The 24,803-nt window shown below is 28.3% G+C and overlaps 1 protein-coding gene across 1 annotated transcript in view; it reads right to left on the reverse strand.

Annotated features, from left to right (window-relative positions):
- LOC142321667 (murinoglobulin-1-like) overlaps window positions 1–24,803 on the reverse strand; it is a 104,117-nt gene that overhangs the window by 60,093 nt on the left and 19,221 nt on the right. The window contains exons 5-9 of the mRNA XM_075359935.1: window positions 21,014–21,171; window positions 18,786–18,885; window positions 10,405–10,632; window positions 9,308–9,496; window positions 1,971–2,198 (exon numbers count right to left, since the gene is read on the reverse strand). Coding sequence (XP_075216050.1) covers window positions 1,971–2,198; window positions 9,308–9,496; window positions 10,405–10,632; window positions 18,786–18,885; window positions 21,014–21,171 — 903 coding nt within the window. The remainder of the gene's footprint in view (window positions 1–1,970; window positions 2,199–9,307; window positions 9,497–10,404; window positions 10,633–18,785; window positions 18,886–21,013; window positions 21,172–24,803) is intronic.

A 24,803-nucleotide genomic window follows, 5' to 3' on the forward strand; every position in this document is an offset into this window, starting at 1 on the left:
CTGCTTGCTGTACTGAATTTTAAATTTATTTTTGCTAAAGTAGGTCAAGTGCTGTCATTATGGGAAAAAAATTATAGTTTATGAACATGGAAATACGTCCATATCTAATAACTAGTGCAAAAAAATGTGTCCTCTTGTGCTTCAGATAAGGCCAGTAGTTCCAAATCAGATGTACAATCTTTTCTCTTTCAAATTTAATTGGTGAGGAATCTATTTAGCATTGACTTTTCTGTAAATAACAAACCATAAGGATAGCTTGGTTGACAAGCTATTGTTGACAAGCTATTATCAAAACAAACTTCCTCCATTTCTTGACCATAGTACACCAGTCAGTTAAAATCATTTCATTCACCCTGTTTGGGTTTTCTTTGGTGATACTACAAACAGTTTTTCACTACTAATAGCCCAATACACATCACCAATAGGTGGTAAAGCATGAACTTTAGAGGCACTTTTGCTAAAAATATCAATACTTATTTGTATCAAACCATAGAAGAGAACTATTTCCACTTTGTACAGCATATACTTTGGCCTACAAGAAAGGACCTTATTATTTTTAGTTACTATTTTTAGTAAATTACCTAATGATATGAACGATTTTCAAAACTATTCATTTAAAATTAAATTTAAAAATTTTCTTTTACAAAAACAGTATTGCTGATGATTTTTCTTCATACTCTTAAAATTGTATTTTTAAGTATCTTCAAAATTGTTACTTTATTCTATAACAATTTTTTGCATTAAGTTTCATCACTAATATTTTTTTATATAAGTCTTTTTTTTCCATCGTTTATTTATAGCCCCATCGAGTCATTAGGACTTATTTATAACTATCTAATTAGTAATTACAAATTAAACATTAAAACAATAAACACAAACTAGAACAAGAATAATAAATGGATAATAAATATTGGAATATCACCACTAGTCTATTTCCACTATGCAAGCAGTATTCTGTAAGGGATCTCCCATAAGCAAAACCGCTAAATTAAGAAGTTCTTCATCCCACTATCAGAGAGAAACCACAACAGTCTTTTGATGTATTTCTTCTGGTTGAGTAAATATTTCACATCTGAACCCAGATTTAATTGTTGTCAAATAGACCTGAACTTTGGGCATAGTAAGTGGTTTACAGACCATTTTACATTACACACTTCATCAGTTCTGCTGAGGAGAGCCAAATAGATGGGTGTGGATTAGCTTTGTGTGTTCAATTCCCAGTCGAATTAGGATAACTTTGTATTTTCTGTAATTTGAGATAAAAGGTTTCTCGAAAATGTTCTCCCAGATGCCAATTCTTTTTTTATTCATTCATTTTGTACTTTGTAATGGTACTTGGATAAGGTTTTTCCATGGTTTTCCTTGATTCATCCAGGCAAATATGAAACAGTTCCTACTGGTTATCCATAAATTAACACACCTACCACTTCTAACATTATCTAGAATTATAAAAGTATATTTTGATCAGAATAAAGTATCTGTTTATTTAACATAGGGATAAGACACAGACAGCATACAATTTCTTCTCGAATCATGAAGATTTGAAAGAAATTATTAAGGAATTTCTTCATTTTAATAATGAAGAAAACCCAAATGAATTTAATCAGAGAACCCATCCAAGGTAGCACTGCAACTTACATCATTTAAAGAAATAATAAAATTATCTTACATCTATAAATGGCCAATATTGGAATTTACATGATAATATTGGAAAATGTCACATTTTAACAGTAATACACAAATATAAATTTTCCACTTTTACAATAATCTTGTCAATTAATCTTAATCTTATTTTTACAATAAATATGAATTCAAAGCTCTCTTCAAATACGTCTTTACATGCAGTCTCTTATTTAATTAATATTTTATTTTTTAATTAATAGAAATTATAGTATTGTTTCTTATTACTTACATTAATGTGGTTGTATTATATTATATTAATTTATTAAAAAAAATAAATTGTTAATTACCACAAAATAAAATGTCGGTGATGGATCATTAAAACTTGATACAGTATATCGTACATGAACAGAATGTAATGTATTACACACAACTGGTGAAACAGTAGACACATCAATGTAACTTCTGCTGGGTGAATACCATGGTTTTAGTCCTTGAGTGGCTTTTGGCTGAACCATTAATAATTCCCATCGCTGTTCTTCTGAATAGAATTTATTTTCATGCTGTATACTTATTGCCTACATAAAACAAAGATAGATTTATAAAATTAATAAAATTGATCTAAAAGTGGACACAATAACAAATTTTTATTTAAAATATTTGTTTTGATTAAAAAAAACAAGAAAATTACAACAATAAATATGGAGATATTTGAATTTTTACAAACAGCATTATTTTGGAAGCATACCCTGGCTTAACAGGAAAATTTGATTAATCATAATTTTTGGTATTTCACTGTTTCCATCATCCTTGTGTCATCAACGTTTTTCATAAAATAATGAAAAAATGGAATTATTCTAACTATCAAGTTACAAACTGTTATTTGAGTTATTCTGTTCTAGAAACTATTTAGAATTTTCAATTATAAAAAAATTACTTTTAACTAGTTTAATTATTAATTATTTTTATTCCTATTTTTACTATGAAGTACATTTTATAATTTTTATTTGCAATTGTTATATTATAAGCATAACAAATTAGCTAAAGTAATTTTATACAAAAAAGATAATATTACTACATTAATAAATAAAAATCTAAGCTAAAGATGATATAAGGATCAAAACATCTATCAGTTGGTTACTTATGTTAAGATACTATTTGGTAGTTCTTTTATTAATATCTGTACTGATAACTGATAAAATGGAGCATATACTGAATATCTAAATATGCACAGCATTGAATAAATTAAACATAATAATATTCTCTCTACTCCTTTCGTTATCAATCTTAATAAATGAATTACATAGTAGAATTATAAAAAGAACACTGACTGGAAATCCATTGCTGTTAAGACTACTCAATATTATATTGCTTCATAACTATAAATTACATTAAAATATAAATAAATTATTAGCGTAGTAATAATATCTGATGTTACTTCCAACTGTGACTGATCACCATGAAAAGTTTTGATGAATTCCTCTCAAAGGGAGACTTGTATGCAAGTATGCAAGTATATAATGAAGAATTAAAGCATTCAAGGATAAAGTTGTTAAGTGTAGTCATTATTAGAACAGTAGATATGAAATAAAATAAACAAATCTGATAAAAAACAAGTATCTGTTCAATTTTGAACTTATTTTTTTTACTTTTTACATCTAATACATAAATAAGAAAGTTCATGGGTCTGTAACTTTGTTTGTTTGCAACATCACATGAGAACCAACCAACTAATTGCTTTTAAATTTGCAGGATACATTTGCGTTATCCCAGGGAAAGTTTTAAGTTTAGATCAAGGCCCTATGAATTTCTGTAAAGTATTTAATATTCTCACAACCATCAGGATAACGAATGAATTGTTGGTGGTCCAGGGGGTGAGCCCCCGGGCTAGACAGTCCAGTGAGCCCTAACTGGCTAGTTGTTATAATTTGTTTAAATTAATTTAATTAAACTTAATTGTTAAATAAATCAACTTTATTTAATTATTTTAAAATAATTTAAATACAGTATCTACTCTAAGTTATTATTAAGAATGATTTAATGTTAAAAAAAATTAAAAATATCAAAGAAATCACAAAAGACTAAGATATATTTTTTTAAATAATAGTACATATATTTTATTAATGTAGTAGTATAAAAGAAAAAGCTGGAAGATGTAAAATAACAGATGATAACAGTTTGAATATTCTGTTAATTTTGTATCTATTAAAAAAATTTTCCTGCTTGTAAACTGTTTGATGTAATAGTGATGAATCAATCTTATATTTGAATTTAAATTTAAAAAAAAATTGATTCCTCTAATCTATTACTATTATTAATAAAGTTAAGAATTACTAAGACTGCATTAGGTAACTTTGAATTCCAAATTTTTTCTGATATGCACTTTTACTAACCCTTCGTAGACAGAAACCAATATACACAGTGTGTTCAAAAAGTAATGAGAACTTTTGTTTTCTGGAAAGAATTTTATTTATTCATCTATATTAATGTTATCCCCTTCAAAAAAAACATAATGCTATTTCCGCAAGTGCAACAGAACTTTTCCTGTGCTGTTGCAACCCACATTCACATTCATATTTCAGGAAACTGTCTTATAAAAATTCATTCTTGTTTTTTTTTTACAGCATAACATATAGATCTAAACTTACTTACAAACATCATTTTCCTTTAAATAGGACACACCACACCTAAGATAATTAAAATTCAATACTTGTTCAAGAACAATGTCATTTATTACTAGACCTAATAGGATGCCAATCCAGAAAGTCCACTGTCTTTGACTAATCAGCCGCTATTTTCATTCATTATCAGCACAAGTCTGCTGCTGTTTAAAAATAGATCTTTGTACATTATCTTCTACCACTACCTATCTGCACATACAAGTGAGAGACCATTTGGTAAATATCCATTTTTATTCAGAATCTGTAGTTTCTTTCCAATCTGAAATATCCAGTCTATACATTTATTAAAGAGTTGGAGACACACACACCCTTATTAGTCAAAATTACTGTTATCAAGACACTTCTCGTTTTAACTTAAATTATAGTATCTTAATATAAACTCTGCACAACTGAGATTAGATACTTGGATAACCATTCTGTTTCATAAACCATCCCAAAATCACATTGTCAAAGGTTTTCTCAAAGTTAACAATGATAGTTAGTATGTGTTTCAAAATTAAATTCTCTCCATTTCTCATACGTACTTCAGTAATTAAACAATCCACAAGCACCTTTAAACAGTGTTAACAATAATACCATAAAGCTTATAAATTGCATTCAGTAAACTAATACCTCTATAATTAGCTGGATTACCTCATTTTCATTTTTTAAATATATTTATAATCTTTGCCATACTCCAAGACAAAGGAACACTATGCTAAATCCGACAGATGTTGAACAGTAAAATAAACTCCAGTGCAATAAAAAACCACCATCTTTCAGTAGTTCCATATTAATTCCATCAATTCCAGTTGCCTTACTATTTTTTAGCTTTTTTAATTATATTAAAGAGTTCTTCATGTCAATGAATCTGGTCAGCAATCCTCATAAAACTGACAAGCCATCTCATCAAAATAATTCCCTTAACATACCATAAATCTCTATAATGTGTTTCCCATTGTGTCCTAGATATTATATCTAATCTAGTATTATCTCTTACTTCTGAAATTATTTATTTATTTATTAAAACAAATTGGATAAATCCCATGATACAAAATAAATTATCAACATTATACTGTCAAATATAATTATCTCATTCATACTTTATAAACATCTAGATTTAAATTTAATTTGATACAAACTAAAATTATACAAATCAAACTAGTTAGTGTTATTATTGCAATTTAATGACAATCTATGAACAATTGATCAAAAGTCTTTAATATCTACATAAAAGTAATAGTTATTGTTTCTAAATTTCCGACCAGGAACAAAAATATCAAATTTTGAAGGCAATTCTGGACAATCAATATGATTATTAATAATTTTATAGACAAAAATTAAATCACATCTTATAAGTGATGATTGTACCGACGGTACACCTAATGCAGACGCAATTTGATTATAATTGTGGTCCAAATAATGCATTGTATAACCAGTTTTATAAGAAACATACGTAAAGAAAAGGTGATTCACTTTTTCTAGTTTTTTAAAAAATTCAAGTGTATTAGGTCTCCAGATGCTCAAGCAGTATAAAAAATGTGGATAAGTAAATGCAAAATATAAAGTACTAAATGTGGTGATATTCCTAAAATTCTCTGAAAAGCTTTTTATAAAATTCAATTTTTTTATGGCTTTAGAAACAATATAATCAATATGAAAATAAACAAAATATGAAAGTTTACAGCCAAAATAAACCCCAAGGTCCTTAATTTCAGTAACCTGATTGAGATAGAATCACAGGAATAATCACTAACTTCATCATTATTAGTTATCTGTTTTCCAAAAGTTATAGAGAAACATTTATTAACATTGCATGTCAGCCCATTAAGATGATACCAATTCACCATATTGTCTAAATCCCTTTGCAAAAGAATCTTATCAGACGAGTCCTTAATAGCTAACGCCAGTTTAGCATCATCAGCAAAATTCAAATGTACATCAAACTCAATAACCGAGAGTAAATCACTGATATAAACCAAGAACAAAAGTGGTGCATGTTGGGTACCTTGCCCAACACCAGAAGTTACGAGAATAGGATTAGATGTACAACTATTAACCTAAACAAATTGAACACGATTCTCCAGAAAAGATGAACCCTGTTTAAGTAAGGGATCAGAAATTACAAATGTATCAAGTCTTCCTAAGATCAGACCATCGTTCACTCTTTCAAATGCAGTAGTTAAGTCAAAGTAAATAGAATCCACTGTAAACCCAAGTTTTAGGTGATAACAAATGTATTCATTAAAGACAGCCAGATTCGAAAGTGTTCATCTGCCAGAAAGGAAACCATGTTGCTGAGAATTAATATATTTACACAAATATGGTGTAATAGTAGTAATATGGCAGTAATTAAGTCTGCGTCATTCTGTTACTCATACGTGCAAATGTAATTATAGCTTTATGTGTATAATAATGCACTGTAAGCTACCACTTGTCTGGCACGTGGCATGTCGATGATGATAAGCAATTAAAAGTTTTGTTGTCTTTGTTATTAAACTTTAATAAGAATAACTTCATTTTTAACGTTTCACACCGTTATTCAGTTCAATAAAAGAAAATATTTCGGTCTGTTACCGTGTTATGTACGTACGATACTTTTATAGTTCATTTTTATAAGTTTTATTCAGTGTTATTTTCATTCATTTTAATTTATCCTGTGTTTTGTGTCAATCGAGTTTTAACAATGAGCGATTCTGTCAAGAAACATAAACCGGGAAAACCCTTAAGTAGCTACGGAAAAAATTATCAGCAACGAATACATAACCTTAAAACAAGATAACCCTGAAACTGCGGTCCGAGACATTGCTTGGAAAGCAAGTAATGCAACAGACGTTAGCGAAAAAACAATTTTTAATATAATACACAAAAAGTTGATGATAAACATGTTAGCCCCAAAATGACGTGAAAACGATTTACAAGTTGGACAATTTTTCTAAAACTGCTATCGGAAAAAGAGTTCATTTGTTTTACTTCAGTAACGAGCTTTCTAACTTGAAAAAAATATTGAATACCATGAATATTGATTCTGAACTGCTAAATTGTACTACAAGTGCATTACTTGCGTTTTATAATAAATGAATTTTCATTTCAAGTCCAGAAAATAATAATTCTTTATTGATTAAACGCGAAGATATTATTTCATGGAGTATGGAATATTTAACAGAAATTAAGAGATTTTGTGAAGAGGGTAAGACAATTTATTAACTAGATGAAATTTTAGTTAATGCGGGACATGTACGAGAAAATGTATGGGTGAGTAAAGAAATAAGAGCGCAAAAGATGCTTTCATGGAGGGTTTGTCAGCTGGGGTGAAAATCCCGGCTGGGAAACAATAGGTAAACAATTAATAGTAATGCGTAAAGGAAGTAAAAATAGGTTTTGAACGATGGTTTACGGGTATATTTGAATCCAGATCTTACCTAGTATATCATGATGAAATGAATGGTGAAAATTTTATGTAGTGGTATAAAAACATTGTCGAAATTGCTACTGAACGACCCGTCATAATACCGGTAATGGATAATGCCACCATGAATGTACCATTGCCTGAAAACTGAAAAAAATCCAAACGCTCCAACCAGAAAATCGGAACTTGCCGAATGGTTAAAATCCAAGAAAATCGTGGACATTTAGATAACCATTTTTTTCTCTGTTTTACTTGATGAAATTTTAATGTGGTAATAATGCACTGTCTTAAAATTGATATTTTTAAGGTAAATATATCATTTTATCATATTTTCCTAATTTTCTTATTAAAAATTATTTTTAATTCATTTTATGTTACAAGTTAAAGAAGTATTTTTTTCTTGGATGTAAATTAAATTAGAATCATTAAACTGTTATGTTTTGGTTTGCTGCTCGTTTTGTGAGACAATATTTAAGTATATTTATTTATTTTTCTTCAAATTCTGTTTTTTTTTGTTACATTATTTCTTTAGAAGTTTATCATTCTTATAATATTTTATTTTATCATATATAGCATATTTTAAGATCAGTTAGTACTGTGTGTGTATAATCATTCATAGTTATGTCTTTACCAGAAATAAATAATATATCAATTTGACTTCATCATTTTGTCGCCACCTTGCTAAAGTAACGAATATGAAAAACTCAGCTACTCAGGAAAGCTAAACAACAGTTTCAATGTTAAATTTTAAATAGGAATGCATATTCATAAACATGAAAAGGTTTAAACTAGGCTTACTAAAAGATTGGATAATTTACCACAAGATGCGCAGGACGTTCAGATTAGTCGTAAACTGACAAATCTGCAAGGTGCGATTTTTCACATTTGTTACTTTAGCATGGTGGTAAACAAATTTTGTTCAAGAAGAAAATAAATGTGTATATGTTTATGCTCAGTGATGACATAGTTCACAATGTCATGGTGTATGTTTTCCATGGGAAATTTTTTCATCTTTTATTATTTTTTTTGTAAAATATTTTATCTTAGTAAATTACTAATTAAAATTTAAAAAATTCTCAACGTTTAACACTTTAAAATCCAGTAATAAATTAGTTTAAATTAAAACATAAAAATAAAATAATAAAAAATAGGGAAGATACAATAAAAAATAAATGTAAATAAAAATAAACACTAAATGAAACAATAATAAATAAATTGTAGTAGTTGACAATGCCAAGAGGACAAAAGTAAGTATGAGTAAATAAAAAGAAATGTGATTTTAAGTCATATTCATTTTTTTCCAGTCAAAAAATAGTAAATAAGGTTGTATTCATTGTTTTGAAGATTATACTGATATTCTTCAATACAGAATACTTATCATAATACCTTCTTTATCTGTGATCAATATGAAAATTTAAAGTAACTATAAAAATAAGGAGAAAGTGAATAAACAAGTTCTACATGTATGGTGTTTGTTCACCATACATGTAGAACAAAATGGATAATTTAAAGTCAAGTATGGAAAGAAATGATGAAAATATGAAAAAAGTTATCTCACAAAAATACACAGTAGGAATCAGAGAATGATTTAAGAACCAGAGAAATATTATAGACTTACAGTAACTGTAATTGAGTTAGTAGTGTTAGGACGTGGTGGTAGAGTAAATACAACTTCACTGCTGTAGTCAGTCGAGTAATTCCAACATTGTTTGTTTATTTCTCTATGTGTGTAATATTCCTTCATACAAATTTGAATTGGTAAATCCACTGCTACAGTTGGCTGACCTTCTGCCGAGAGAACTCTGAGCTGAAAAACAAATAACAATCATGATTTTGAAGTTATTCTTAGAAGTTTATTGACTGGCAAGTACATTGATATTCTGGAAGTATCAACAATATTTGGCATAACTGATTAATTGAAACTAGTTGTGAATTGTTCCACTTCTCAACAAATGTAAATTGAATGTATATGATGCCGGATCATCAGACCAGGATGCTTTGGATTAATGATAAATTAGTTGAATGATTCCTCTGAGGAACTAACATGATAAAATAATACTGTTTTACCGACCTGAATCTATTGACCTTTCGTATGAAGAAGAAAGCACCTAATTTGCTGTGAAAAAATGTATTTTACAACATATTTTTACATTTAAGTATTATCTTTTGTTGACTGTTAACAAATAAGGTGTTATAAGAAACAAGAAAAACCCCAAACTAAGTCCCTAAAACCCTAAAGTAGGTTGATCTTTATTTACTTATGGAAATTTACATGTAAAACAAATTGGTTTTTACTTTATATCATTAACAGAATTGAAACAAAGACTTTTATAACACAAATCAATCAAATATAGTTGATATTTAGTAAAAGAATTTGAAGTAATTATCAAACCCTGTGGTATTTTTCATTTACCTCTTCCTCAATGTGTACAAATATAAATTTTACCAGACAATAAAGTATGCATTGATCTTTCAAAATTGTGTACTTTGATAAGTATTCTTGGTTCTATTTGTTTAAATTTAAGTCATTAAGTATAATCAAACTCTCCATAAACCCAAGCTTGCTAAAAGTACGTGGCTACATTTTGGCAAGTGTAAGTGTGTGTTTGTACATTGTATTTTTTTGTCTGATTGAAAATGATCATCAACATAAGGTTACCTATTTTGAGGCATGTCATTGTAAACAATAAGAAAATAAAATAAATTATAGTTTACCTTCCCTTTATATGGAAGACCAGATTTAAAATACTCTGAACAGTGAAACTGAAGCTGAACAGCAGATTTAAAAATATCAAATGCAGAATTTACAGTTTCACTTTTTTTACTTGCAGTTTCAGTAACAGTCACAGCCACCTCTACTGAGTACGGCTGTACTTCAGGATCTGAGAAATAAAGTTCAGCCCCTGTTACAGGTAAATTTTTACAGCCAGACCAGCTATCCAACTGAAATTAAATAAACAATTGATTATAAAAATTATTTTAATATTTTTTTTTATTTTTAAGTAAAATTATTACTATATTAAATAATAATATTTACAAAACTATTTATTTTTAAAATTAAAGTTATTTTTAAGTAAATATATGTATATATTAATTTAGTAAAATAAATTCTTCCTTTATTGTTGTCCATATCTTCCTCTGTACTAATTATATTAAAGACTAAAAGTAAAACTCAGCAATCCACCACAGTACAGAATCTTTATTAGATTCCTTACCTTATTATAAGTTCTTCAGTTTTACATAAATAGTGCTTTCAAGGATTTTCCCTCATCAGTTGATCAAAAATTAAACATTTTTAAATTACACATTAAATAATTATACATTAAAATTATCGCATTTGAAGTGTAAAATATGCAGTCAAAAATTAAATATTAAACTCAATTTTTAATAAAATCAATTTTTTTTTTAAATTACTGTACCATTAATGTACAGTACTGTATGTAGTGGCAGCCACAGGCATGTATAGGACATTTAAAAAAATTTAATATTATTAAGAATGTTTAATTTTTAATGTTTAGAATATTTAATTTTAATTTTTGACTGCATATTTTACATTATATATGCGATAATTTTAATTTTTAATGTATAATTTTTTAATGTGTAATTTTAATTTTTAATCAACTGATGATGAGGGGAAATCCTAGAAAGTGCTAGTGATGTAAAAATGAAGTAGTAATAATAAGGTAAGAAAATTATTAGATTTTGTACTGTGGTGAATTGCTAAGTTTTACTTTTAGTCTTTAATACATATATAATATATTTATGCATATTTTCAATAAATGTCATCTGCAACACATAACACAACATGTTTAATGAACTAATGAACATAGCTGAATATTTATATAATTAAGGACATAACAGTTTTTGAAGTCCTTAAAAGGTAATTTAAGGCTATTTTTGCTGTTCTTAAACGATAATTAAAGCTAACTGCCTAAGTTATTCATTTAATTTTATTCAAGATATGGAGCATTTTTATCTTGTCTTTCCATATAATCCTTTTCATAAGTTTAAGGAAAATTAAAGGAAAAGAATATAAAATTAGGAAAACTAAAAATGCAAAAGGTTCAAGAAAAGAATATATTTTTAGTATTTAGGCTTTGGGTGGAATATTGTAAAAATAATTTAAAAACATGAGAAAAAAAATATCACTTCATTAAAACAAAGATATACTTTTAAAGGCAAGTGAACATAACTTTTCTCATTTTAATGGGCTGTTAGGAGGGAATTTTCCTCTACTCAGGCACTCTTTCAATATAAGTCAGTTCTTATACATTTTACATTTTACTTGCATATGTTAACAATTTAGGAAATATTAAAGAATGGTAATAAGTTTGTTTTAAATTAAATTATACTTGAAAATGCATTCTTCATTCATTTACAAAACAGTAAACATTAATTTAAATGAAAAGGAATATTTATATTTCTAAAGTTCTAAAATCTAATACCTTTTCTATTAATTTATGTCTTTAACTAGCCAGTCAGGGCTCATTTTGCTTGCCTTTTCCATCTAGCCACTGGGTTCTGCTCCCTGGACCCCTCTGTGTTCATTAAACTCATTCTTATTATAATAATAATGATAAATAAGAATTAAAGCCTGTTCAACATATAAAAATTATCAGTGTACTGTAATTTCTTCAGAACAACAGTTTGTTCAGCTCAGGATCTGAAACTTTGAGTGATTTGAGAATGCAGGTTTCAAAATAGTCAGTCTCCACCTTAAAAATAGTAGTTACAGATGGTTACTCATCCTTCTTTCAGTTAAAAATACATTTTTCTTGGTTCTTAGTTATTTGAAACACTACAAGGTGACCATACTTCATTTCTCTTCCTTTTTTTTTGCATTTTTAATTTTTTTTTATGTTTTTTGGACAAGGAATTAGAGGCAGGTGCAGCCAGACACACTGTATATACAGCAACAGTGGCAGTGGCTGTGTTGGTTGAACCACTGTGCCATACATCTTTGTACCCCTTAAAAAATTGAAATTCAAAATTTCTAGATATTTATCTTAAAAGTATTTACAAGTCCGCATTAAATGATTATCTTGTTTAGTGAAGTAGGAAATGGGGAAAATTTGCAATCATTGTTCAAAATTTAACCTTTATTCATTTTAACTTTCTCCGCCCCTTTCAAGGTCATAATTCAAAAAATCTAGAAATTGGGTTTTAGATATTCAAATAAAGATTACATACAGCAAAATCAAGATTTCTTCATCTGTTACAGAGAAATTCAAAAAATAGCAAAATTTAATCTTATCCCATTTTAATCCTTTAAAATAAAAATTTCAAAACATCTTTTCTTAGTGTTCACCTTAAGAAGAGCATGTATACAAGTTTTCATCAATTTATCTTCAGTAATTTTTGTTGGACATTGATTATGAGTAAGTCAGGATATGCTGTTTTATAGGTAGATACATTTTTTTTATATGTGCAGATAATGAACATTTAATAATTATAAAAAGGAATTTTAGTAAAATTATGTTACTTGTACTTGTTAAAAGAAAAGCTTAAAGCATAATGAAAAAAAAATTAGTAGTAACATGAAGAAACAAGTTCAAGTTTGATGTTTTAAAATAAAAACGTGGCTTTTAATATTTAGACAATGTATAATAAAAAAGGTAGCAATGAAGAAACTTTTGTCCCAAGAGAAAAAATTATTGTGGGGAAAAATAATTAAATTTAAACCTTAGAATTAATTTTACTTTTCTCACTACTTATAGACATTATTCTTTAGAATGATGGATAATGGAGGATGTTTGGCAGGTTTATGACAAGCTGTTCAGTGTAATTTCACTTGCAGAGGTAATAGTAATTATAATACTAAAAAAGCAAGTTTGTCTTAGTAGTATGTTATTTACATTCTAGTATGGGTTTTTAATCAATAGATTATCTTAAATAAATAATACAACTCTAATAATTGCAGAATATTCACTTAGGATTTAAACAAAATCCCTCTGGATCTAAGTAAAACCCATTTCCAAAATTAATTGATGACTTCATTAAAAATTAAACAATAAAATAAATTAATAATAATTTGATTTTTATTTACAGGTTTGTACACTTTTTAATTTCGTTCATAATAAAAAATTTTATCAGTGTCACCTATTTGTGAAACTAATCAAAATGAACTATTTCTGCCTTTCTTGCATTTAGGAAACTGTTTAATTAATATTATTAGGTCATTCAAGTCAACTCTCCTTTACACCATTTGGAGATTGAATTGTATTAAAGATTTCTTAGGGTATATTTGATATCTAAGTAGGTTCTATAAATCTATATTTTCAACCTAAAATACATATTTTCAACTGTTCCATTTAGAAGGTAGTCTATGTTGGTCTGTTTTATATTTTTGACAATAATGCCTTGCTATAGTACTAGAGAACAAAAATTGTTTATTAAATATTACAAAATGGAGATAGCCATAAAATGTACTGAATATTAGATGTAACAATAATATGTTCCAAGGACATGCACACAAAAATTGGTGTGTAACATATTTCAGCATCAGATATCCATTTTGTTTCTGTGTTTTAGACAATTCCAATCAAAAGCATAAATTTACCTTAGCTACTTCTAAATCACTGATACCTCTCAGTTTAATTGATAATTTTCTTTAGTGAGCAGTGTGAATTAAGAAATGATTTAATGGTTTAGATATTTTTAAACTAATTTATGTTTTCAATTAGGATTGTTGAAAACGATAATTGTTAATATATACTCAATATTAGAGACACTAATTTTATTTTGTTTTATACATATTGATTATTTGTCACTTAATATTTTTCATTTTGATTTTTAGTTTTTCATTTACTTATTTTCTTTTACATACTTTTCCCCAGAGTCGTGGTTTGAAAATCAGAATGGCCATTTATCTTTAGATTTTAAATTAAATGTTTGTTTTGAGAATTTTATTGCTTTCAGATTTACTTATCTATTTGTTAATTATTATAGAAACTACATCATACTATAGATACATCCTACTTGATACCCAGTGACTAATTTAGGCATGAATCCACCTCATAGAGAGCCTTATAAAGCAATCGAGTTTTTGATCTACAAGGCATGTGGTGAAGAAGTGGCAACAACTGTTGGTGTAAGTAACTCTTTAACAAGCAAGGGTTCACCCAGGTAGGGTTTGCCCTGGTTAAACTCTTTTTAGAGCCTGGACTGTAATCAGTGTTTTCATAATTGCTTGCACTTGCGTAAATGATCCAGCAGCAGCTAAGAGGTGCAAAGATTCACAGGAGGACAATTAAGCCTTTAGCTGCCTGAATCTCACTGAGGGCAGTTGTCACATTTGTGAGCTTGCCAACAAAGTAGTAGATATCAGCGAGTAAGTAGGTAGATTAGTTTAGCTTATCTTATTTCCTTAGGGAAGTGTTGGAAAAGATGTTGATTATAGAGTCTAAGGGAAGAGTCAGGTGGGTTAGAAATGAAGAGGTCATCTGGAGAGTAATGGAGGATGTTTCAGACTTCTTCTCCAATGATAGAAGCCAACCTAGTCATGGAGGTATGTCACACAGGTACCAAAAAACTAGTCTGATTAGTGATTTCATTAAGGCTGGGGGCAGGGCTGGTAGCACTATCTGAAGAACAATATGAAAAATTGTTAGGGTTTCTTGAAACCCTTTGAAGCACCTCTGCAGACAAGTGATCTTGAGGATTAATAAGGCAATGTTCTCTGTGTTGGTGAATAGATTTGAGGCGCTTGCCTCTAAGCCAACTGATGGCAAAGAAGTTATATTTAAAGAGGCAGTTTCCATCGTGGTACCAATGCCTGTACCTATTACAGCAGAGCAGAAATGCTACTATGAGGAGATTAAAGGCAAACAGGAGGCCAACTCAGCCTGCATCTTCTAGAAAGAAGAGGTCATCTTCCTAAACAGGAAGAAGGGTTCCACAAAAATAATTAAATTAGAGAGGAATTTCAGACTGCCCTTTGGGACAAGAAAACGAATTTGAGAATTAGGAACATAAAGAATATTAAGAAAGATCTGGTTGTCATAGGGGATAACAAAGAGACAGTTACTGTCATTTCAGAATCTGTTGTTAGTAAAACATTGAGATGAAGGTGGACCAGAAATGTAAAAGAGGGTCTTGAGTCATTGTCTATGATATAGTTCATCTGTTCAAGGAGAAGGTTATGTCTCTTATATGGGAGCAAAACACTGACTGCCATACTCGAAGTTGGGCCTAGTTTAACAAGTTTGTTGCTGGAGGTAGATTGTTTCTGCATTTCTCTTCTTATAGAGTCAAGGAATACATTGATGTTCAGAGATGTTTTAAGTGTTGTGGATTTGGTCATAGGGCAAAATTCAGTCAATATGTTTCACTCTATGCACACTGTGGTGATGAGGGCCACAAGTGTAAAGAGTCTCCTAAAATGTCTGAGGCTCCTTCTGGTGTAAATTGCAGAAGGTTGTGCAACAATTGCAACACTTGGTTGATAGTAAGGACTGTGGTTGTTATTTAAGAGCTGTTGAGATGTATTTTAATTCATTTTGTGGTTAAGTTTAGATACACAAATTCTCAAGGTGCTTACATTGCTTAGATCTAGGTAGGTAAAATTGTTGAGCCCAGTGGGCTGGTCTAGTGGTTAACTTGTCATTGCAAATCAGCTGATTTTGAAGTCGAGAGTTCTAAGGTTCAAATCCTAGTAAAGGCAGTTATTTTTATATGGATTTGAATACTAGATTGTGGATACTGGTGTTCTTTGGTGGTTGGGTTTCAATTAACCACACATCTCAGGAATGAGTCGACCTGAGACTGTACAAGACTACACTTCATTTACATTCATACATATCATCCTTATTCATCCTCTGAAGTAATACCTTATGGTGGTTCTGGAGGCTAAACAGAAAAAGAGAGGTAAATTTGTTGAAAGAAGGTCCTTGATACAACTTTTCTGCGACATCAGTATGTGATATAGGGCAATCTACCAGGTTTTAATAGCTGGCAAAAATTTTATACTGGAAGTAACAATATGTCTTCAGTTCTATTTAGATTGTGACTTTTTGAGGCAGATTTCTGATACTCATCATGTCACTATTAAACTTGTTGTTGTTGATGTTCTTTCTGTATTGTTAGTTTGAATTTTCAATATAAAAATCTTACTGAGGAACATTTAGAAATTTGGGATAGTTGGTGTCCTTAAATTTTCTAAATGTGTGTTCCAATCAATTGATATTAAATTATTTTTTCATGTTCTACACAAATTATGGTATAGCAATTAAAAGATAATGTAAAAATACTGTTTATAATTAAAATTATCTTAATTAAATACTATTTATTGGAAACATTGTACATTATTTTGATTATTGCTCATTATAAAATAACAATGTTATTTTAGTTTTCTTTTTGTGATGACAACAATCAATTTTCAAAACCTTAGAGGGCACCAAATATTTTCTGCCAGTATTTTCTTATGCTTTGAAACATGATTTTTTTTCTTTCTTGTAGCTCTGCTAAATGTATAATATACAGAGTGAGTCAAAACTATTCTAACCTGAAAGACTTCCAGATGGGGATCTTAAATTTTCAGAAGAGTTTACAGGTCAATTACCCTTTGATAATATAATAAATATGAAGTTTCTGCTTTTAAAAGGGTGAGGGAGTGCAACTCAAAATTTTTAAATGGCTACACCCACCATGTAGCATTTCTTTTAAATTGTTCATGACAAGAAAAATGGTGTAAAGAACAACTCTGTGTGATATTCTATTCTAAAATGGCAGAGAACAAATTTCATAATTTTCAGAATACTCAAAATCCAATTAAATATTCATTCATTTGAAGATCTAATGAAATGAGATGCTTTTTTCAATTTTATTATTACACGACTGCCCAAAAAGAAGTGTAATGTTTGCAGGGTGTATGCACAAACATACATACATGCATACATGTATGTATGTTTGTATATATATTTAGTGGAAATTTGCCGGTTAAAGCACAAACTTTAATGGATTGAATTAATGAACTGTGATTAGAGAATCACAGTGTGAATTAGAGAATCATTGTGTGAGCTGGGTTTGAACTGAATGAGTCAAATTAATAGAATAAATAATATTACAAAAATCATAGAATTAAATTTAGTTTAAATAAAAGAAACTAATTTTAAATAAATTAAAAAAAAATTCTGTTTATATAAAGATCTCTGTTTAATAATAATAGGCTTCCCATGGGGGACTGTGTGTGAAGATAGAGTGGTGAGGTGATGCAAACACCTCGTGTGAGACCAATCATCACTATCAATGGGTAACAAACGCGATACCCCAGTTGTGCTGTTTTGGGAGGTGCAACAGGATGCTCTTATAATATCTTTGCAAACAATTGTCCGATTTTCAAAATTCAAACTTGTCTGATTTTCAAAACTTGTTATTAGGTTAAAGGCTAACTTTTGCATACGTCAGGTACACTCTCGATCTAAGAGATAACAGTTATTGGGAAATGTTATATCTTTGCAACAAATCTTCTGATTTTCAAAATTCAAACAGGGTATTTGCTACTATGATACAGAATCATGATGGAACCAAACCAGAACAAAAATAGCAATGTTTTTTTCAGTACTCGAGTTCTTTAATTTGTAATATCTCTTGTTTAATTTAATTAAGATTGAGAAAGAGACTGTAATTATATTGTTTGTTTTAAACTATTTGGAACAATGAATTTAACAATAAAAATCAAAATTAGTCATTTGCTTAATTAAGTAATAAAAAAATAATAAAAAAAATAATAAATGGAGATAACTTTCACATTATTAATATTTTTTTTGAAATTGATTTAAAAAAATGAACTCAAACAACAACATGAGACTAAACTAAAGCTAAATGTGTATTATAGCTGTTAACTAGTTGTTTAATAAACAAATTTTTCTTTTCTTTAATATTATGTTTTTTGTTGGTCAAAAGTCAATCAAGTTGCAAAATTTCATTATTATTACCAAAAGATAAAGTAATTAACCTATAAACTCTTCTGTATAAGTGGTCTGACAAGAGTTGTCAGTTACTCAAAATAGTATAAAATAACATAATTATTTATAAGAACAATAAACAACCCATTTCAAACATATATAACTTTTTTTAACTTAATATTATAAATTTACCTTTCCTGTACGTATAACTTTTGGACGATCATTTTTATAAATTGACTTTAAATTAATCTCAACTTTTACATCACCATTTACAGCAGCACCGTAGCTATACCTGAAATTAAAACATTAAATGAGCTATTAAAATAAAAAACTTATTAGAAATATTTTGTTAATTTTAAAACATGAATGTTTATTTACTAATTTTACTTCTGATTTAATAAAGTATATTGTTACTTTGCTTTGTTCAATATCATAACAAATCATGGCACTACTTAATTTTATTTTTGAGTGGATTTCTACAGCTAACACCGTTTCTCCTAATGTAATTTCCACTTCTGTTGAAAAAATCCCTTACTGCCATTATTCTTCCCCTCATTGTCTCTTTCACTTCATCCTTCCAGCCACTTCTAGGATTTCTTCTTTTCTTTTTTCTCATGGTTCCATTATGGAAGCCATGATCCATCCTTCCTACTCACATGGCCAAACCAACAATTGCCTCTGCTGGACATTATCCATAATGTTTCTCTTTGTCTGCATACCCGTTCTTATATTCTCATTCCTAACTCTGTCTAATGTCATCATTCTCATACTAATCCTCTACACATCCATTTCTAATTTCAGTAAATTTGACCACATTCTGAACCACACTGTACCAGACTCTTTTCTTCATATCTCTGGGGATTCTGTTAAATTTAAAGCTCTAACAATCATCTTTCCTTTAGCAATATGGTTTGTAATGGATTCATCATTACTGTTCCCTTCTTTATTAACCAACACCCCTAAATACTTAGATTTAATCAAATCTGGTATATAATTCCCTTTCCTAGATTCAGATCAATAATATGTTTAATGTTTATAAATGATGCTAACAAAATCTTGAAAAGTCTAAAGTGAATTGTCTAATGTTCAATCATTTTAAAATTATTTTGCTTTCAAATGAAACCACTGAAAAGAGAAATTCATAATATTGAACCCTTCAAAAAGTTTTAAATATTCTATTAATTTTTGTTGTATGCTAATAAAAAATGTTTATGACTTTTTTAAGAAAAAAACTAATAAAACTAATAACTTCTCTAATTAAGAACTTTCCTAGAGAATGTTTTCATTAGCTTTCCTTTTTTAAGGAAATTAAATAAGTAATGTAGAAAACAGATGTGCATTTAAAAAATATACCTTAATTATTAACATTCCTATTTATAAGCTTCTGTGGTAAATTAATTCTTGGTCTTTAATTCTCTTGCCCGTATTCTCGGCTTTTTTCTTTCAATTTTGGCCTCCGAAAGACCTTAGATTTTAACACTGAGTTGCAGTCTTCACCTTCTTTGTAATTTTCTCTTTTCCCAGAATTCTCTCTATCTTTGAACTTGCTGTTCTCTTCTTTCTTTTGACCATTCTTGACCACCATTATCTTTTTTCCTTTCTTTATCTTGAAAACCCTGTATTGATTCAATTTTCTCTTTATAAACTTTTCTGTTTTGATATTTCATTTTCTGAGATGTTTTGATTTTAGTCTCTTTTCATCTAATTAATTTCAGTTTTCCTTTTATAAAAATAATTAAATATTTGTTTTGTAACACGATTATTGGTCATTCTTAAAAGATGTCCAAAGAAAAATAATCTTTGTTTTTTCATTGTTTTTTAAATTTTTGTGTGTTGGTAAATTTTTTATTGTATGTTATTATTTTTAAAAATTAATTTATTTTATTATTAATTATTCATTTTTTAGATATCACCATGAAACTTTATATAACTATAACTTCATCAGCATTGCTTTTATAAACCTAATTCAATCTATAATAATTTTGAATAAAAAAGGACAATAATAAACTCATCAGTTTTAAGTGATTATGAAAAGGTTTAAAGGAAAAACAATAATTCAACTTTCCTAACTTTTTCATTATTATACCTTTCCTTTTTTAAGGAAAAAGTTAATGACTTTTTTAAGGAAAGTAAATAAGTAATAGATATATCTACATATATCTATCTATGTATACTGTATTATATACATGTAAATAAATGTATTTAAGTGATGGTGGTTTTAAGAGTATGTAGTGTAGATCATATAAGTGTAAACCCCTAAGTTGAAACAGTTGAAAAGTTGCATTCAGAACAAAGGATTAACTATCATCAACTATTCTGATTCTACTTTTAGTTACCATATTATTGCCAGCAATGATCTTTTAAACATGTTTAAGAAATATTGAATATCAAATTGCCCAAGTTTATTGTTAAATGCATACCTGGCACACACTTCAAAATTTATTACGTCAGCATCTGCTAATATTTCCTTTGGCTGTTTTATAATTACTTCAAACCACGGTAAAATATATTCTTTTACAGTAAATGTCCTTTCTTCAACAATATCTCTTTGATGCTGCACTTTAATTTTCCATTCACCCTGAAAAAATTTACAAGAAATTCAGATAACAATTTTCAGTTTTGCATTGTTTTTCTTAAAATTAATTAAATTTACAGTCAAAACAAATTATCATCAAATGAATTAAACAACTTAATAAAATTCTGAAATCTACCAAGGCTAGTTACTTATCAGATACATTAGGGATGGTATTTCAGTAATTCATGATGGGCTGTAAAGTACTTCATATTAAGGCCACTTTCCTAGCAACAAACTTTCTATAGTCCTTACTGGCACTTGTAATAATGACGCATAGTAATAGGATATACTATACCTTTTTTCTTTTTGTTCCAACCACATGAATCACGTTTGCATAGTTGACTTCTTTTTCTTTTCCCAAAAGGTTTTCATTCTTTTGATGTGTTGTTGTTGCCTTTCTTCTGTCCATCTTTTCAAGTTTATACCCTTCTTTTTCTTTCTCTCTGGAAACTTAGATTCTTGAATCACTTTTCTAAATTTATCTCTGTCTTTGGAAATGTCCTTAGAAATATTTGATGTTTTTAGATCTGTTTCTAATAAGTTTCTAACGAGTTGGATCTGTTTATATCTGCTGGATCAGTTTAGATCTGTTTCTAACAAGTTGGTTTTGTGGCTCTGTTTATGTAGAAATTAAATATTTGTTTTGTCAATCTTTGGTTGTTCATTCTGCATAATTGTTCATAAGACCGTAATCTTCTTTTCCGCATTAAGTTCTCTATTTTTTTCTGTATATTTGTAAATCTCTTTTTCACTTTCCAATTTGTAAATTCTATCTTCATATTTTGGTCCATAAATGTTTCTTAAATTTCTTTTTTCAACTTTTGCTATTTCTTGTTCTGAAAAAAATTCAGATATTCTGCCCCATTTAGTGCTTCTAGTAGGACTACAGTTTTATAATGCCTCAATTTGGAGTTATATGATGGAAGGGTTTTTTTATTGTAAATATTCTTTGTGAGATGATATGCAGTTTCCATTTTATTAGCATACCTTTTAGTACTTTACTATTGGTACTATACCTTTTATTAGTAGAACAAATTTAATTTCCTTATTCAAAATGTCTTCTTTTGTCTTATGGTAAAACTTTGGATTAAATTAAATTATCTGGTAGAAGATTTAAGTAAATGAATTAAAATGTATTTACTGAAATATTGCCATTTCATAATTTTCAAATTTCTTGTCCACAGACTGACCCAAATTTAAATTATATTGTTAGATTTTGCCTCAAGATAAAATCTTTTCAACTATGTATTAGTAATATCAGTAACTAGCACTGCTTTTGACTTACCATGATTTCATAGTTGTTGGCAGTAAAATACAACTTTTAAAACAAAGATAAAACAGAAAATCATATCTACATCTTAATATTCTTGAATAACATAAAATAACAAGTAACAATCTGTTTACTTAGCTAACAAAAAGTAGTCTCTTATTTCTAAAATTTAACAATATTCTCATCTATCAACCAGATAATAAACGACATTTTTTTTTTGTGTAAACTCAGCATATAAGAAACAGGTTATTATATGTTTTGCTATTTTTAATATTATTGATTCATTTAAAAGATTTTTTCACAAATTTATCTGAAATAAAATCGAAGATTTTCTTTTAGACAAAAATTATTACTCTACCAATGAATTTTTAAATAATAAAAAAAAACACTGCATACATTAAATTATACTGTATGCATTGTATTATAATGAAAGTACATTTTATACTGTGTTTGTATACAATGAAATCTCTTTTTTACCTTTATTCTGTAAATTAAAAAATAATTTTAACAACACTGAATTTTAACTTCTCTATTTAACATGTACAAAAAGATGTATAAAATAATTTGTATTAATTACTCTGAATTGTTTTTATTAACTAGAATGTTCACAATAACAAAGATGGACCACTGAATGTGAAAATAGGAGGAGAAAAGATTATGGAGGTAGAAGAATTTTGTTATTTAGGAAGTAGAATTACTAAAGATGGACGAAGCAGAAGTGATATAAAATGTCGAATAGCACAAGTGAAACGAGCCTTCAGTAAGAAATTTAATTTGTTTGCATCAAAAATTAATTTAAATGTCAGGAAAAGATTTTTGAAAGTATATGTTTGGAGTGTCGCTTTATATGTAAGTGAAACTTGGACAATCGGAATATCTGAGAAGAAAAGATTAGAAGCTTTTGAAATGTGGTGCTGTAGGAGAATGTTAAAAATCAGATGGGTGGATAAAGTGACAAATGAAGAGGTAAATAGATGAAGAAAGAGGCATTTGGAAAAATATAGTTAAAAGAAGAGACAGACTTATAGGCCACATACTAAGGCATCCTGGAATAGTCGCTTTAATATTGGAAGGACAGGTAGAAGGAAAAAATTGTGTAGGCAGGCCACGTTTGGAATATGTAAAACAAATTGTTAGGGATGTAGGATGTAGAGGGTATACTGAAATGAAACGACTAGCACTAGAAAGGGAATCTTGGAGAGCTGCATCAAACCAGTCAAATGACTGAAGACAAAAAAAAAAAAAAAAAAAAAGAATGTTCACGTATTGATTGTATTTATTATTTAATTTGTTTTTAATTTTTAGTATGGCTTTTAACCATCTCTGCCTTTTATTTTTTATAATTAATTGTATATTTTGTGATACTTCTTCTCAAGGGTTTATCTTTGTTTCTCTTTATTCATTCAGGTAAATGTTGGGGCAGTCCAGTTTTTATATGCGGTATACCACCTCTACCCATTCTTGATTTAATCTATACAATATATTACCTAATGATTAAAATAAAATATTTATTTTTTTATTGTTTGCTAATTGAACAGGCAGTTCAAAGTTAATGCACCTTTTAATAACATCTTAAATTTTTTTCCCCACAGTTGATAGGTTGGGAAAACCTACCGACCATGACACCACGTGAAATCATAGTGAAATATAATTGCATAAGCTTCCTTGAAAACACTTTTTATGGCTTTAAAAACTTCTAAGAAATTTTAAGTATGTTTCAATCTGCCCAAAAAAATTCATTTTGTATAAATAATGTAAATATTGATAAATAATATAGAAAATGTATCACATCAATATTCACTTTATTTTTTTTTTCTCTTCAAGATTGGTTCTAGTGCATAAGGTTAACTTTTGCTGAAATATTTAGATTGAGGAATTTTCCATATGAGCAGAAACTATCATTTGAAATTTCTAGTACATTTTTATTGGATTTCATAGTGCAACATTTAAATTAAGGTTTAAATGAATTAAGATAATTAAATTTAATATTTCATACTATAAAATGTAAAATTGTATAAAAATTTAAATGTTATTTAAAATATAATTTACAACACCATCTTAAAGTATAACTTCTAAACATTAAATTTTAATTTAAATGCTAAAAATTTATTGTACTAGAGCAATAAAAAATGATTCACATGAGATTTTTTTAAACTAACTTTTTATGTCTCAAGCAAGTTAATTAATTTGAACAGAATAGTATGCTGCAAACTGAATTGCATAATGGATATTCAAGCCAAATAAATATACCAAGCACTTAACTAAAATCAAACTATAATAAAAAACCTGACAATAGAACCTGAACTTCCTTAAAAGAAATATTGATATTCCTACTGAAGATTTAAAAATATTGAGAGCTCTGATT

Source organism: Lycorma delicatula, chromosome 3 (genome assembly GCF_047948215.1).
Source record: "Lycorma delicatula isolate Av1 chromosome 3, ASM4794821v1, whole genome shotgun sequence".
Taxonomy (NCBI): domain Eukaryota; kingdom Metazoa; phylum Arthropoda; class Insecta; order Hemiptera; family Fulgoridae; genus Lycorma; species Lycorma delicatula.